This window comes from Sylvia atricapilla, chromosome 1 (genome assembly GCF_009819655.1).
Source record: "Sylvia atricapilla isolate bSylAtr1 chromosome 1, bSylAtr1.pri, whole genome shotgun sequence".
In the NCBI taxonomy this organism is placed as follows: Eukaryota; Metazoa; Chordata; class Aves; order Passeriformes; family Sylviidae; genus Sylvia; species Sylvia atricapilla.
The window spans coordinates 71,544,021-71,558,458 of NC_089140.1; the positions used below are offsets into that span (position 1 = coordinate 71,544,021).

The window sequence follows — 14,438 nt, forward strand, 5'->3', positions numbered from 1 at the left end:
TAACTTTTTTCAACATGGGTTAGTTAGTAATAGATGAAAGTATCCAAAATAATTTATTCATTACTCAGATCTTGATGGGGTCAGTGAATTATTTGTTTTGTTTCTGTTTTATGAAGAATCCTCGCTACCATGATGACAAATACCATTAAAGGTTGTTAAAAGCCTGTGATTTTTCCCTCTTTTTTCTTTTTTGTGTGTGTGTTTGGGGTATAATGACTTCACACATTTGATTAATACAGGCTGCTGAGTTCTGTTCTTTGTTTTCATTGTTAAAGCACTTTAAGAGACGTGTAATGTATCTATATGTAAGCAGATACATACCCTGTTGGCAGCATTGTCACCTGAAGGCACTGTGCACCCACAGCACAGCGTTTCTCAAGGCTGAGGCTTCCCTTGTGCTTTATTCCTCAGCATCCTCTAGGTGTCATCTGTGCTGCTGATAGACAGAAACCTGAGATGAGGGAACTGCAGGCTGGGGCAGGGATTTAGACATTATGTGCTGCCCAGCAGAGAAACAGCACTCTTCCTCCTCTGCTGCCAGTGCTATCCTGTCAGATAGGATTGGGCATTGTTTGAATGTTTGTATCTTTACTTCAAGCTGAGTTCCACTTTGGGAAGGACAGTTTTACTCACTAGGGTCAGAGGGAAGGGCGTAGCTTTCTACAGATATATGTGGTTCATCTTTATTCAAATGCTGACAGCATCTGGTTTGCTTTTTGTTTTGCCAGTGTCCACTTATACTACCTGTTTCCCACCCTGGAGGAGGGAGGATTAGCTACGTACCGCACTGCCATTGTGCAGAACCAACACCTGGCCATGCTGGCTAAGGTACAGCTCTCTGTGTCTCTGTGTTTCATATCTGTGGGTAGAACACTATGAGTGTCTGGACTGCTTCTTGAGGGAGCTGCCTGCTTTGAGCATCACTTTCTTTGCTGTGTTGTGTGCAAGATTTGGGATGCAGGAGCTCTTTTCAGCTTGACAGTGGATTTTAGAGATAAAGGAGAACTTCATGTTTTCTCCAAAGTATGCTTTTGGGAAAAGTGATTTTTGCAGGCATAAAGATAAGTTTTTAGCCTTTGCTGGAGATGTGCCTATGCTTGCCTTTAATTTGCACAGGTAATGAACTGACAGTAGAACTTCAGTGAAAAAAAAGGATCAAACTTATAAACACCTTGTTTATAAGAGGACTTTCTTATAGAATATGTAGTGAGAACATGGCAACAGGAGGTGCTAAAAATGGGGGGGAAATTTTCATGTGCTCCATAACCTGTGCAGTCATTTTCAGGCCCACTGTAGACTGTCAGAGTAGTCAGAAGTACATTAAAACAGGGTTTTGGAGAAGAGTTGTGTCATCTCCTAGAAAAAATTAAGATGCCTTAGAATTTTGTTTAATTTAGTTCTGTGAACAATGGAGCCTTTTATATTTCTGTATATGATACTGGTGCGTGTTATTATGGTACAGAAAGTTGATTTAGTCTCTTCATAAATAGATAGCTATTCCCTTATTCATTCTTGATTTTGTTAGCTTTTTTTTTAAGAAACAGTCTGAGGCTTACTGATGTAGTTAATTATGCTACAGATGTGCACACATTGTCCACTGCATACTGCTGATAGTTTTCAAGTTGCTCTTTTAATCTTTCCTCTCTGTAATCACACAGTGCCCTAAACAAGCATATCCAATCTTGGGATTTTGGCAAAAACTGCAGGATTTCTAACATACTATCTTTCTTCTCAGCTCTCAGCAGAGGCATAGGATGGGCAGTGAACACAATAATTTTCTTTCACGTCTTTCTTTATTAATTTAGTTAAGCATGAATTGATTGAAACATTTCATTTCAGGGCTTTGTTTACAAATATGGTATTGCTTGACATTTAAATTCATGATAGTATTTTTAAACCTGCATCAGGAAAGCTCATATGTTCTTCAAGTCTGTTCACAGCTTTTATCATTATACAAGGACAATTTTTGAAAATTTTTATTGCAATATTTTAAAAACTGTAGATACAGCTGTGAATATTAGATATCTGTATATTCCCAATTTTCCAGCTTAACCTTTGTTCCTCTCATGTGTCTTATATGATGTTCCTGGTATTATCCTCTGCAGTGTCATGTTGCATTCAGTTCACTTAATATAATTCTCAGCCTCTCAATGTCTGTCAAACCTGTGGAATGCTGTTCATAATTAAGGATCAAGTGATGGGTATAAGTTAAAATTTTATATAAAACAATTAATATTCTATTATTATGTTGACTCTAGCAAGTGCTCACTGTGCATTATAAAATGTGATGGAACACTGCAAGTCATAATTCACAGTGTTCTGGAGCAGTGAACATTCATTCTGCCTGCCATTCATTGAAAATGGAAAACATCTTGGCAATTGAAACATGTCTAAACCATGCATGTCAAACAGGTTAATCTTCAGCTTTACCTTTTAAATATACTCTGGGAGGATGAAGTTGAAAGTTAACAAGAAATTAATCAGTAGAAACTTAACACCCAGCTGGGAAGAGCCTATTCTCACACAAAGGTTGTGAGATGCACAAATCTCTTCTTTAAAAATCCCAATAATGATTTTGTGTCAAAAAGACAAATATGTAAAGAGAATCTAGGAGTTCTTGCCTGCATTTCTGTAGCAGAATTATCATATATTATAGAAAATATTGGGCTTACTACCTGAGATTTTGATGGGCAGGCAGAACTGTAGTTCAGACAACAGATGAGTGTTAATGATGCACTTTTGAAAGGAAGAAGGAAGCTAGGTGGCACTGCAGATTAAAATATGAGCTTCTCTTGCAGTGCCCAGAGGCACCTGTTGATGGTCTTAGAGGAAAAAGCCAGATTTTCAATGGATTGTGTCTACCAGAGTTCCTGTGTTCTGCTTTAGCTTCTTTTGGTTTCATAATTGTAGTTTTTCCATGGTATCACATTGCAGTTTTTTACCTCTGATAAACAAGGGAATTTTTTTTTCATTTTAGCCTGTGTCTAAACTGAAACTATGGAGAAAAGCTTCATAGTTCCTTCAAACCTGGTAGCTGCATGATGACCATGTAATTGAACTTTAGTGACTGAACTGGTACTCTTGTACTTCCAAAGCCATAGTTTTACTCTTTCCCTGTATTTTGCAGAAGCTGGAACTGGAACGATTCATGCTCTATGCTCATGGCCCAGACCTTTGCAGGGAGTCAGATCTCCGCCATGCCATGGCCAACTGCTTTGAAGCCCTGATAGGTAACATGTTTGCACTTGTGTGTGCAGTAACATTTTATACGTGTCTGTGTGCCATGCTGACTGTGATGGAGGAGATGTGGGCCTGTTGAGTAGTGCTGGGAGGAGTAGGCAGTAGTAAAGCTTCTTACATCATCTTTATCCCTTCCCCTCTCCTGCACATATGCCACATGTATAAACGCGAGTGTGTAGTACAACCATGGAAATCTCATCTTCCGTATCCTGGCTCCCACACACTGAAGATGAAGCTGTTTTGTGTCACTGCAGAGCTCCACCTCTCCTGTGCCAGCATGGTCTGGCACATGCCCTCTGTCTGAGAGGAGCAGTTCAGTCAACATGGCCTGGAACAAGATGAGCAGGTTCACTGCTTCCAGTAGTGCTTGAACAGACCCGCGACCTCAGCCCTGGATTTTAAACTGCAGCTTGCTTTCTGAATGTGTCAGGCACTCCCAACTCAGTCACCAGACTACTTCCTCTGTGCCCTGCTAGCCGTCTGTGAATTTGCAAAGTAAATACCTTTTAGTCTTTGCATTTTTCTTACAGGTAAAAAGCATGGCAATATGCCATGGCTGGTGTGATAAAGCTGCCCTCTAGCTGAGGGTGAAGGAGAGTTGTGTTAGATTTGCTGTTGGGTGCTAAGATGCTGATTAGTGACTGGCTGCACTGGTCTGTGGGTCTATATTGCAGACAAAATCAGGGCCTGACCACAGTTACCAAGCAGGAAGGTGGAAATCTCATTGGTTACATCTGCACAACCTCTATTTTAAATAGCATATTTTTATGAACCTTGACTTATTTGAGTACACAGAGCAAGTTAATCTCACTGGTTTGACTTCATATTCATTGAGATGTACTGTACAAGTTACTAGCTATGGGAATGGTTTAGCCCTGATGCAAGTCTTTATGTACTACACAAGCTCCTAAAGCATTTTGTCCTGCTTTGAAAAATAGATCATAGTTGGCTTAGATGTCAACAGTTCTGTGCATTCTGCCTTGGGCCAGATTGCATTTCCTCTTATCAAGAAATAAGAGTTTTCTTTTTAACTCTGTTTTGCTTTCCATGAACGCTTTGATCTTTAATTTAAAAATAAAAAGCAAACAGAAGAGGAACACTAGATATGTATCTGTGTCTTTGTTCATAGGCTTGAGCTTGTCTAGGATGTAGCGATGAGAACAATTTGGCAAGCATTGAACTATTTGCTGAGAGAGCAGGCTTGCTGTTTAACCTCCAATACAAAGCTGTTCAGAAAGTTAATTGAGCAGTAAGATTTTGTCAGGGCTGTAGCTAAAATCTGGGAGCTTGTTAAGGGACTATAAAACTATATGTAGGGTCTGGAACTCCTACTTGAGGCATGAATAGGCACTCCTACTCTTCTGCAAAGTCTGGTGCTTCATCACAAAGTCCCTGTGATGAAAAACAGAAGTATGAGCAGGTTGCCTGGGAATTGTTTAAAATTTTGTGCTCTCATAATATTCCTCCATAAAATTAGTCTTGTAAACCCTCAAACTGTTCTTCAAGGGGTCCAAAGAAAGCAGTTGACCTAGTGAAAGAATCAGAGGGGAAAGACAAGGCAAATCATGTTCCTCCTGTGTGTGGGAACAAGCACTCCCTTTCTCTGTGATCTTGATGTAGCTGTGTATTCCATTTGCTTTTATGCTTACAATAAGAAGTTAAAATTTTCAGAAGCTCTCCTGTAAAGCATATTAAAGGGCAGAACGTTGATACTAAATTTAAGAAGGACCTGTGCAAATATGGAGTATATAGGCTACACCCCAAAATATAATACGTTAACACAAGTTTTGCAGAGCTTATTACTGATGGACATGTGGAGAGGGCTGGTGAGGGCTGTGTGTGAAGTTTAAAAAAACATAATCTTCAGGAACTGAGATGCAGAGATGCCATTTCCAGTTCAGACAATAAATTATTATGATACTAAGAGGGAAGGGAGCTCAGGAAGACCTTGAGCTTTGCAATAGTCCTGACACATGGTTTATGTGCAGAGTGTAATCTTGTTAGAGGTATAGAATAAATGGCAATTATTTGCTAGTTATCGAAATGTATTTTTTCATGGATTTCCCTACCTGCAAATGTTGTTATTGTAGTTTATCTCCAGCCAGCAGCCAAGCCCCATGCAGCCACTTGCTCACTCCTCCACCAGTGGGATTGAGGAAAGAATCAGAAGGGTAAAAGCTGAAAAAGTCATGGATTGAGATAAAGACAATTTCATAGGGAAAGCAAAAGCTGTGGGCACAAGCAAAACCAGAGAATCATGTCACTGCGTCCTGTGGGCAGGCAGCTGTTCAGCCATCTCCAGGAGAGCAGGGCCCTGTCACATGTAGCAGTGACTTGGAAAGACAAACACCATCACTCCAAGCATACCCCTTTCCTCCTTCTTTGCTGCAATTTATACACTGAGCATGATGTCATACAGTCTGGAATATCCCTTTGGTCAGTTTGGATCACCTGTCCTGGCTGTGTCTCCTCTCAACCTCCCAAGCACTCCTTAGTCTCCTCTCCAGTGTGGCAGTACCAAAACCAGAAAAGGCCCTGGCTCTGTGTGAGCCCTCCTCAGCAATAACAAAAGCATCTCTCTGTTATCAACCCTGTGTTCATCAAAAATGGAAAACATACCCGTGTACTAGTCACTGTGAAGAAAATTAACTCTATCCCTGCTGAAACCAGCACAGTTGTGTAGTTAGCTATTTCCTGGAAAGTACTTTTGGAAATAATATTGCATCTAGGTTAAACTATACTCTTTGGATGTATCATTGCCTATCACTGATATACTTTTTCAGGTTTTTCTTTGCATTTTATGACTGTTGATTTATGCTGGTGTTTAATATGCTTTAAATTTCTCAAATAAGTGTTGTTACAGAAAACAAGCTTTAAAAAATGAATGTGTTGGAGATGAAGTCCAAGATCTTTGACTTTTTTATGCTTAGTAATTTTCTAGCTACTAATTGAGTTATTGACCTTTGATATATTGGTCTCATCACATAGGAGCTGTTTATCTAGAGGGAAGCCTAGAAGAAGCAAAACAATTATTTGGACGTTTGCTCTTCAATGAAAAGGTATATATGTACTTACATGGTTTTATTTGCAGTTCAAAAATAACTTGACGTGCTTTCCTGACCATTGTTTTACTTGAGGATCACAAATGAACAGAAATGAACAGAAATACTGTTTTGTGCAGTTCTTGGAAATTTAATTAGGACAGCAAGCTTGTACTGATCCAGGCAAAAAAATTATGATGTTTTCTCAGGTGTGCTTTAGGGTGCTTGGCTTAGGTAGGGAAGGGTGGGAGTTGTGAGAAACCTGACAGCTTCCATCCAAAGTGCACCTCTGAAAACAGAAGTGAGTGCTGCAGATCCAGGAGTCAGGCACTGAGGGAACAATGCACATGTCGAACACCTATTCTGTTTCATAATTAAATCATCCTACCCTAAAAGCTTTAAATACATATATTTGGGGAGAAAAAAGAAAGGAGGACGTTTCATTCTGCATTTACCCAATTGCACAGTGTGCAGGAATAGATCAGGATGTATCTTAGGTGGCTGTTAGCTAGAACATGTGGTGTATAAAGGTGAGGGAAAGTACTCACTGCTGGGACAGCACACATGGCTGTGGTGAAGAGGATGAATTGTGTATTACTTTCCTTCCTCTAAGTCTGTGAAATGACAAAGCTTATTAGAAATAAAAGTATTTGGAAGCCTATTGTAACTCAATGTTTATTTGTTGCTCAGTGGCTGTAGTGAAGGAAGCCCTTATGAAATAGAAGAAAATAAGTGGATTTTTCTTTCTTTTTCAGTCCTTGCCTTTGGAGAAGTCAAATTTGCTACTGAGGAGTACTTGCAAATAAAGTTAGTCCTGAGGCTTAAACAAATCTTTTTCTTCCTTTAACCACTTTTTATGTGGTTCAAGGATTTTTCCACCTCTTTGACACAAGCTAATTGGGAGAACTACAGGCAGTTTGAACAGCAAATACACTATTTTAAAAATTAGTTTGCCAGCACTATTGAATTTGCAATAAGCAGAGTCAGCATCTGAAATAGTTCAGTATTTCAAGTAATGACATTTTATTTAGTGCTGTGGAATTTGTTAAATGACTCCCTTGAGCATTAAAGGCATCTCTCAATGTTTGCAGGACCTGCGGGATGTATGGCTTAATTATCCACTACACCCACTCCAAGTAAGTGTATCCCTTTCTGTAATAAATTTCACAGTTCTGTTTTATTGTCAGGGATGCTTTTCCATAGGTTCCCATTGTGATGGCGTCTCAGAAATTGTGCTAAACAGTAGCCAAGGGAATATATATGCTTTTCTTTGTGCTTGGTTTATGATTTGTTGGTTTGGTTTTTTTAAATAAGTAGTGAGTTTCTGTCTCTCTGAGAGTTAAGCATTCACCTTTCCTTGGCTCATGTTTGTTATATAACTGTGCCTATACAATAAATCAAATGACAGGTAATGTTTTGACAGCTTCTTGTCTTCTCTAAGTTGGAGGAAAAAGGTGCAAAAACAATCTATGAATATCTTTTCTTAACCTGAAATTAAGACTAAAACCTTAATAGCAGGAAGGCACATTAATTGAATGCCATGAAAGTTTTAATTTGATTCTATTTCGATTTTGTGTGTGTGTGCCCATGCAATGATAGTGTGGTTGTTTCAGTGATTCCAGTAACTTTAATACCATGTAAACACTAAAATTATGGAGGTGTCTGAAGGCTAACTTAGCCTCCATGTATCAAAGGATACAAGTTCACAGGCTGTCAGTTTATGAGGCTGGAATTTGGGAGATTCATATCCTAGCCCATTCTCCCTTACTGAATTCTTGGGCAGACATAGTGCAAGTCTCAGAACCTCTCTGCCCTGTAGCTCCTTGTCCTCAGTGCAAGCAGGAGTGGGCAAGGGTGCTGCAAGAACAGCAGGGAATGCACAGCCAAAATCTTCAGCAACAAATCAGTGCATGTGAAGAATTTTTGCAACCACATCCCTCTGTGTGTAAATATACAAAATACTCTCAATAGGAAGATAACGTTTTGAGATTCATCACTCTCTGTCCTGTGTGGTGGCACACACAGTTCCAAAGAAGATTGTTCTTCCTCTGAATTGCTTTCTTTTCTCTTACTTGATTTTAACCTTTTCAACCCTGCTTTCACAAAGAAGACTTGCACTCTGCTTAGATATTGGCAACAGTCTGTGTAGGAAGCTTATAATTTCTTACTACTACCTTGACTTGTGTGATGAAAATTGTTTTCTTCCACGTCCCAAAACCATCTTAGGGGGTTTTGCCAGTAGGTGAAACACAGGCAGTTCAGGCTGGTCTTTTGGCACAGCTAGCCTGGAAAAAGGCGTTTTTAAAACTACTAAAAATCACTGTAACAATATGTGGAATAAGATCCAAATCAATAAAAATAAAAAAGCTCTGGGTAAGATAACAGATACACAGATCTTCAGTTCTGTGTATTTGGTGGTAGCCAATCTGTAGAAATCGTTCTAAAAATAATTAGTGGTCATCAAAGCGTCAGCATGTAGACAAGTCCTGCCTCACAGATGTATGGGAAGTTTTAGGAGACAAAATAGCATGTGATAATGCAAATGATGCTGTCCTGCTGGGTTTCCTCAGAGCTGTTGGAAAGACAGTCAGGAAAGGCTTTTAAATTTTTTTTTCTTTTTTTTAAGAAGCAATAAAAAAGCAACCCCAGTGAAAAATGTCAGTCCTTAGCAGATTTAAAGGAATGGCTGAAACATAAGAAATGGAGAACAGGAGGGAAATGACCACACCTTGCAAGGAATGGTGATCTCTGGCAGATTTCCCTTGGGATCTTTGCTAAAGTAGAGGCTGTTCTCATTGACAGCCTAGGGAAGAGGATGAGCAGTGAGGTGGCAGTTTGTTGACAGTACCAAATTATTTCAGGTAGCAGGGACAACAGCAGACTGAAGAATTGCACTCTGGTTGTGAGAATGCAAGGGTGACTCACTGTGGAGTTTAAAGAAGGAATTCTGTGTAGGTAAATAGAAAGGGCTGTGCATGAGGAAGCAAAAAGCCGTTTCAGCTCCACATGCAGCTGAACTCCAAAATGATGACTATAACCCAAGTGTGGGATTTTGGTGCGAGGGTATGTAGCTCTATGAAGGTGTGAACTGAAGGCTCAGTAGAGAAGAAAGACAAATTGAATGTAATCAATTAATAGAAAAGGGGCAGACAACAAACCAAAAGTTATCTCAATGCCAGTTTAAAAAGCGATGATTATTCTTAATTTTTTTAGGCATCCTCTTCTGGATAATTCCTCCTCTAAGGCATTACAGAAATGCTCAGAATGAGTGGAGGAGATGGTTAAGCCATTTCTCAGCTCCGCAAAGACATTTAACAGTGTCATCACATCAAGGACATCAGAAAAAAAACTGATAAGAAAAGATATTGACCCAAAACAATCATTTTAATTTCCTTGTGTTAGTGTGCCCTCTTGAATTTCATATTCAAAGTATTTATTCTTGATTTTTGATACTTAAGGAAAGTGGGAGAAATTCATTTGGGTTTTGTCTCGTCTTGACATGCTGTCAGTCTGGCAGCCCAATTCTAGTAATTTCTGAATCCGTTGCTCAGTTGCAAACAGTGTGATAATGTTAGAAAATGCAGAAATGTACAATTGTACATGTTTTGTGGAAGTTTGTATTATGCTGCAATGCATCCACATGTAGAGACATGCAAGTGATGTGTTTAAATGTCTCAGCTATTAAAAAAGCATACATCAGAGCTCATCTCTTGAGTGGTAATTATCTTAGACAAAAAGGCAGAGCAAACTTGATTTTCTCAGTTCAGCTGTCCACGGAACTTGTTCATTGTATTTGCCCTTGATTTAGAAAAGGCTTGCTTTTCTCTGAAAATTTTTGCAGCAGTTTGAGTTGGTCATCACTAACACTTCCTTTTTCTTGCAGCTGCAGGAGTCCAATACTGACAGGCAACTCATTGAGACCTCTCCAGTTCTTCAAAAGCTTACGGAGTTTGAAGAGGCAATTGGAGTCATCTTTACTCATGTTCGCCTTCTAGCACGTGCATTCACTCTGAGGACAGTAGGCTTTAACCATCTCACTCTGTGAGTACATGGCAAGAGTCCTCATGGAGCTCTGTTGGCCCTTCTCTTGGAGTATTCCAGATTGCCTAGTCTGTAAACAAACTATGTTACATTAATTTCCTGGAATAGAGCAGCTATGTTCACAAGCCTGCCTGGCTCAGTTTGCCGTCTCTGACAGCAGTCTGTAGCAAATACCTTGGGAAAGACTGTAGAAGGTGTTAGAGACCTATCCTGGTGTTTATTTTGAGCTTTCTGAATAACTGATATTTGTACATCACTCCTGAGACCATAGCAAAACATACCTGGAGGTACATGTGGGCAGAGAAAAGCAAAGAAGTAAAATTAAGCTCTTTGATCCAAGCACAGCCCTTGTTTCTGTTGCTTGCAAAGCTGCCAGGCCCTGTTTTCAAGCAAACAGTATTATAGAGTATGCTGAGTTGGGAGGGACTCATCAGGATCAAGTCCAACTCCTCGCCCTGGATAGGACAGGAATCACACCATGTGCCTGAGAGTGTTGTCCACACACTTCCTGAACTCAGACAGGCTTGGTGCTGGGACTACTTACCTGGGGAGCCTTTCCAGTATTAAACCACCCTCTGGGTGAAAAACCTCTTTCTGAGAGCCAGCATAAACCTCTCCTGACTCAGCTTCATGCTGTTTCCTTGAGCCCTGTCACTGGTCATGAAAGTGAAGAGATCGGTACCTGCCCTCCATTCCCCTCTGCAGTGAGGTCTCCCCTCAGTGTCCTCCGGGCTGAACAGTGATCTCAGCTGCTCCTCACGTGGCTTCCCTTCAAGACCTTTTACCATCACACTTGCCATTGGACTTGCTCTTGAACAACTTAATGTTGTCTTTATATTGTGTCACCCAAACCTGCCCCCAGCACTTCACCAAGTGAAGCCACCCCAGAGCAGAGCAGAGCAGGACAAACCCCTCCCTTGCTGGGCTGGCCATGCTGTGCGTGATGTACCCAGGACACACTTGACCCTCCTGGCTGCCAAGCCACTGCTGGCTCATGTTCAACTTGCCATTAACCAGGACCCTCAGGTCTGTTTCCACAGTGCTGCTCTCCAGCCTCTCATTCCTCACTCTATACACACAGCTGGGGTTCTCCTAGACAGAGAATCTGGCACTTCCCCTTGTTAAACTTCATGTCAGTGGTTACCCTCTCCAGGATCTTGTATGAATTTAAACCCTGATCCTTTTCTTTCTTGTGAATGGACAGACATTTTTCTCTGTTGAAGTCACTGCATTCATTAGTTCATTTCCTTGAAACAAGTTTGAGGCAGGGATCTTATCCCATTACAGATTTGATGTCAACTGCTCTTCTCCGTCATTTAGTCTGTGATCTGTAATCTAATGATTGCATTTATTTGTAGCTATCCCCATTTGCTTTTCGCCTGTAAGTTGGTATTACTACAGTAATGAGCTGTGTTTTCATCTCACCTGATTAACACTGAAAAATTGTCTTAAATGTGTTTGGAAATGAGCAAGTCTCCCTTTCAGATCACTCTTCATTTTCATTTGTGTGTGCATGCTGGTTTTGGTTTATTCCTCGCTGAGTGCTTATTGATTTTGCTGCATTGATGTCTCATTTTTCAGAGGCCACAACCAGAGGATGGAATTCCTGGGTGACTCCATAATGCAGTTGGTAGCCACAGAGTATTTATTCATACATTTCCCTGATCATCATGAAGGGCACTTAACGGTGAGACTGCCATCAATCATATTCTCCATCAGCACAAGGGTGGGATGGAGACTGAAATTATCAAAGCAGCCAGTGAATTGTTCTGAGTTTGATTAATAAAAGAAGCCTCAGCAACCACTGCTCTTAATTAGGCTTTGTTAATTTTAAGTCATGAGCACTGCAATGGATAGAAAATGGTGATTTATGAGCTCACTGCAATAATTTCTGTTCAGTCTGTGAAATGGATCAAAAATTTTGAAGATGACAGCGATGAAATTGAGGGCCAAGTCTAGTTCTTGTTTAAAGATGGGTGTCTTAATAGATATATCACGTGACTTTTATTTATTCCTGACTTCTAGCCTGTTGAACATAAATATAGGCAGGGTTATACATGCTGATAAAAAGATTTTACAATTTATTTTGGTCTGGTTTTCTTTCTTCTTTTCTTCAATCTGGAGTTCCTGGGGTAGCTTTTGAATTTAATTTTACTATAGTTATAGTCATCTGTTGATTGCTATAGCCTTTTAGTGTCTCTTATCTGGGCTTTGAACAACTGAGTTTGGGGATCTTTCAACAATTTACAGTACTTTAAACACAGTGTGATAGTAAAAGTAGTTTTTTTCCTGATTGATTAATTTAGCTCTATGTCTGGAGAGTTGTGGCATTGCAAATAAATTTTCTTGGGCTTACTAAATTTTTTTAGTTTACTTGAACAGCAAAGCAATACATGTGTCAGGAATGTGAGTCAAGTTTTCTAGTTAAAATTAGAAAGCAGCCCAATTTTAGAGTGGTTTCCTCAGATCAGTAAAGGGATGATAATGCTAAATCTTCAGCAGGCAATGTGTTATCAAGAATATGATTCTTGAGTCTTTTGGGCTAAAGCTTTTTACAAGACAAAAAAAAAAAAATTACATGCTGTGACTAAAAGTAACTTGAGTTTTTCTTCACTGTTTCTTAAGTTTCAGTTACATTTGTATGGATTCTTCTGCACCATTCAGGAGACAGGACATAAAGCCGGGTGGGGATTTTTGCTTTCTACGTGACTTTTAAGAATGTAGGCATCCATAGTTTTATAACTCTTGCAAGAACTTTTTGGCCAGGAGGACATGAAATGTTGCTGTTAATGGGTGTAAATTCTCAGAACATTGTCTTTTTGTAACTTAGTGTAATGATTAGTGAGTTGGAAAGCACAAGATACACACTTCAGTTTTTAGACAAAACTGCAAAGTTTTAATGGGGTGGATGCTGAAAGCACATAAAGATTTGAAGAAGCAGGCAATGGCCTACAATAAAATTTGAACTCTGGAGATGTGCATATAGAGAAAAAGAAAATGATCTTAAAATGTTTTTAAATTTGATGACAAATGAAATGAGACATGAGAAAGGAGATTGATAAAGTTGAATATGAAGAGAAACAGCAAACACTAAGCTCTTTCCTGTCATCTTGGAACATTCTTAAATTTGAAGTAATAGTAGAACATCAGCTAAATGGTGTGTGTTGTGTTAAGGGCAATTTTGGTCAAGGATTCCACTTGACTGGCAATGCAGTGGCTTCCCAGTGTGGAGTGGTTGCTTTTGGAGAGCTGTCTGTACATTAACTATATTTAAGGAAAAAGAAAGGAGAACATAGTCTCACCTACATACTTGGAGATAGCCAAATAATGTACCGGAAAAGAAGTTGACATTTTGTTGGATGTTGGAAGATACAACTTCTCCAGGACTGGATTATGGATACATCTTCACTGGGTTGGGTGAAGATGGAAGAATTAGGAAAAATACGGCTTTGTAATTAGAGTCAAACTCCAGCTGAGCATCTCATGTGTCACAGCATCTGCAGTGATTGTAGCAGTTCGCTGTTTCTGCCACAGTGGAGGCTCTGGTATCTAGGCATACAGCACGACCTCCACTTTACTTTCATGAGTGGGTCGGGTCTTGTAACAGACGCATGGTACCAATATGGCAGACGGTTACAAAAGACGTTTATTAAGTAAAAGGTTCAGGTTTTATACCTCTTATCTACTACTACGTCAAACAGGATATTGCCACACCTCCTGGGTTAGTAGTTGGAGTGGAAAAGTACTGGCACATGTTAGTAGAGGGTCTACATTCCTTTCAGGGGTAGCTTATCTCGAGAGGGGGATGGGGCTTGCTCTCTTCCTCACCGTTACAGTCCGAGATCTTCCGGCCGCCTGTCCCTATCTAACCACATCTCCCCCCCCTCTCTCACAAAAGAACGAGGTAGTTATACGCATATATATATATAGATATAGGCACTAAATGAGGTAGAAGGTTAGGACTTAATAAGGGAAAAAGGAGTTTGGAAACTTGAGTAAATTTTTGCCAGGCAAGTTTGGAAATCTTGTGACTGGCAATTTTAAATTCACAGCATCTCATGTTGGCCTATGAACAGAATGTTAGTCTGATCTAGGCGAGCTTTGACAAATGAAACT

At 39.9% G+C, this 14,438-nt stretch overlaps 1 protein-coding gene and 1 long non-coding RNA gene across 3 annotated transcripts in view; one reads left to right on the top strand and one right to left on the bottom strand.

Annotated features, from left to right (window-relative positions):
- LOC136365611 (uncharacterized) overlaps positions 1 to 14,438 on the bottom strand; it is a 671,431-nt gene that overhangs the window by 356,992 nt on the left and 300,001 nt on the right. The gene's annotated exons all lie outside the window — the stretch shown is intronic.
- DROSHA (drosha ribonuclease III) overlaps positions 1 to 14,438 on the top strand; it is a 75,511-nt gene that overhangs the window by 47,855 nt on the left and 13,218 nt on the right. For both annotated transcript variants that reach the window (XM_066326173.1, XM_066326182.1), the window contains 6 exons: positions 729 to 828; positions 3,128 to 3,230; positions 6,229 to 6,299; positions 7,373 to 7,417; positions 10,165 to 10,322; positions 11,904 to 12,009. In XM_066326173.1, the coding sequence (XP_066182270.1) occupies positions 729 to 828; positions 3,128 to 3,230; positions 6,229 to 6,299; positions 7,373 to 7,417; positions 10,165 to 10,322; positions 11,904 to 12,009 (583 nt within the window). The remainder of the gene's footprint in view (positions 1 to 728; positions 829 to 3,127; positions 3,231 to 6,228; positions 6,300 to 7,372; positions 7,418 to 10,164; positions 10,323 to 11,903; positions 12,010 to 14,438) is intronic.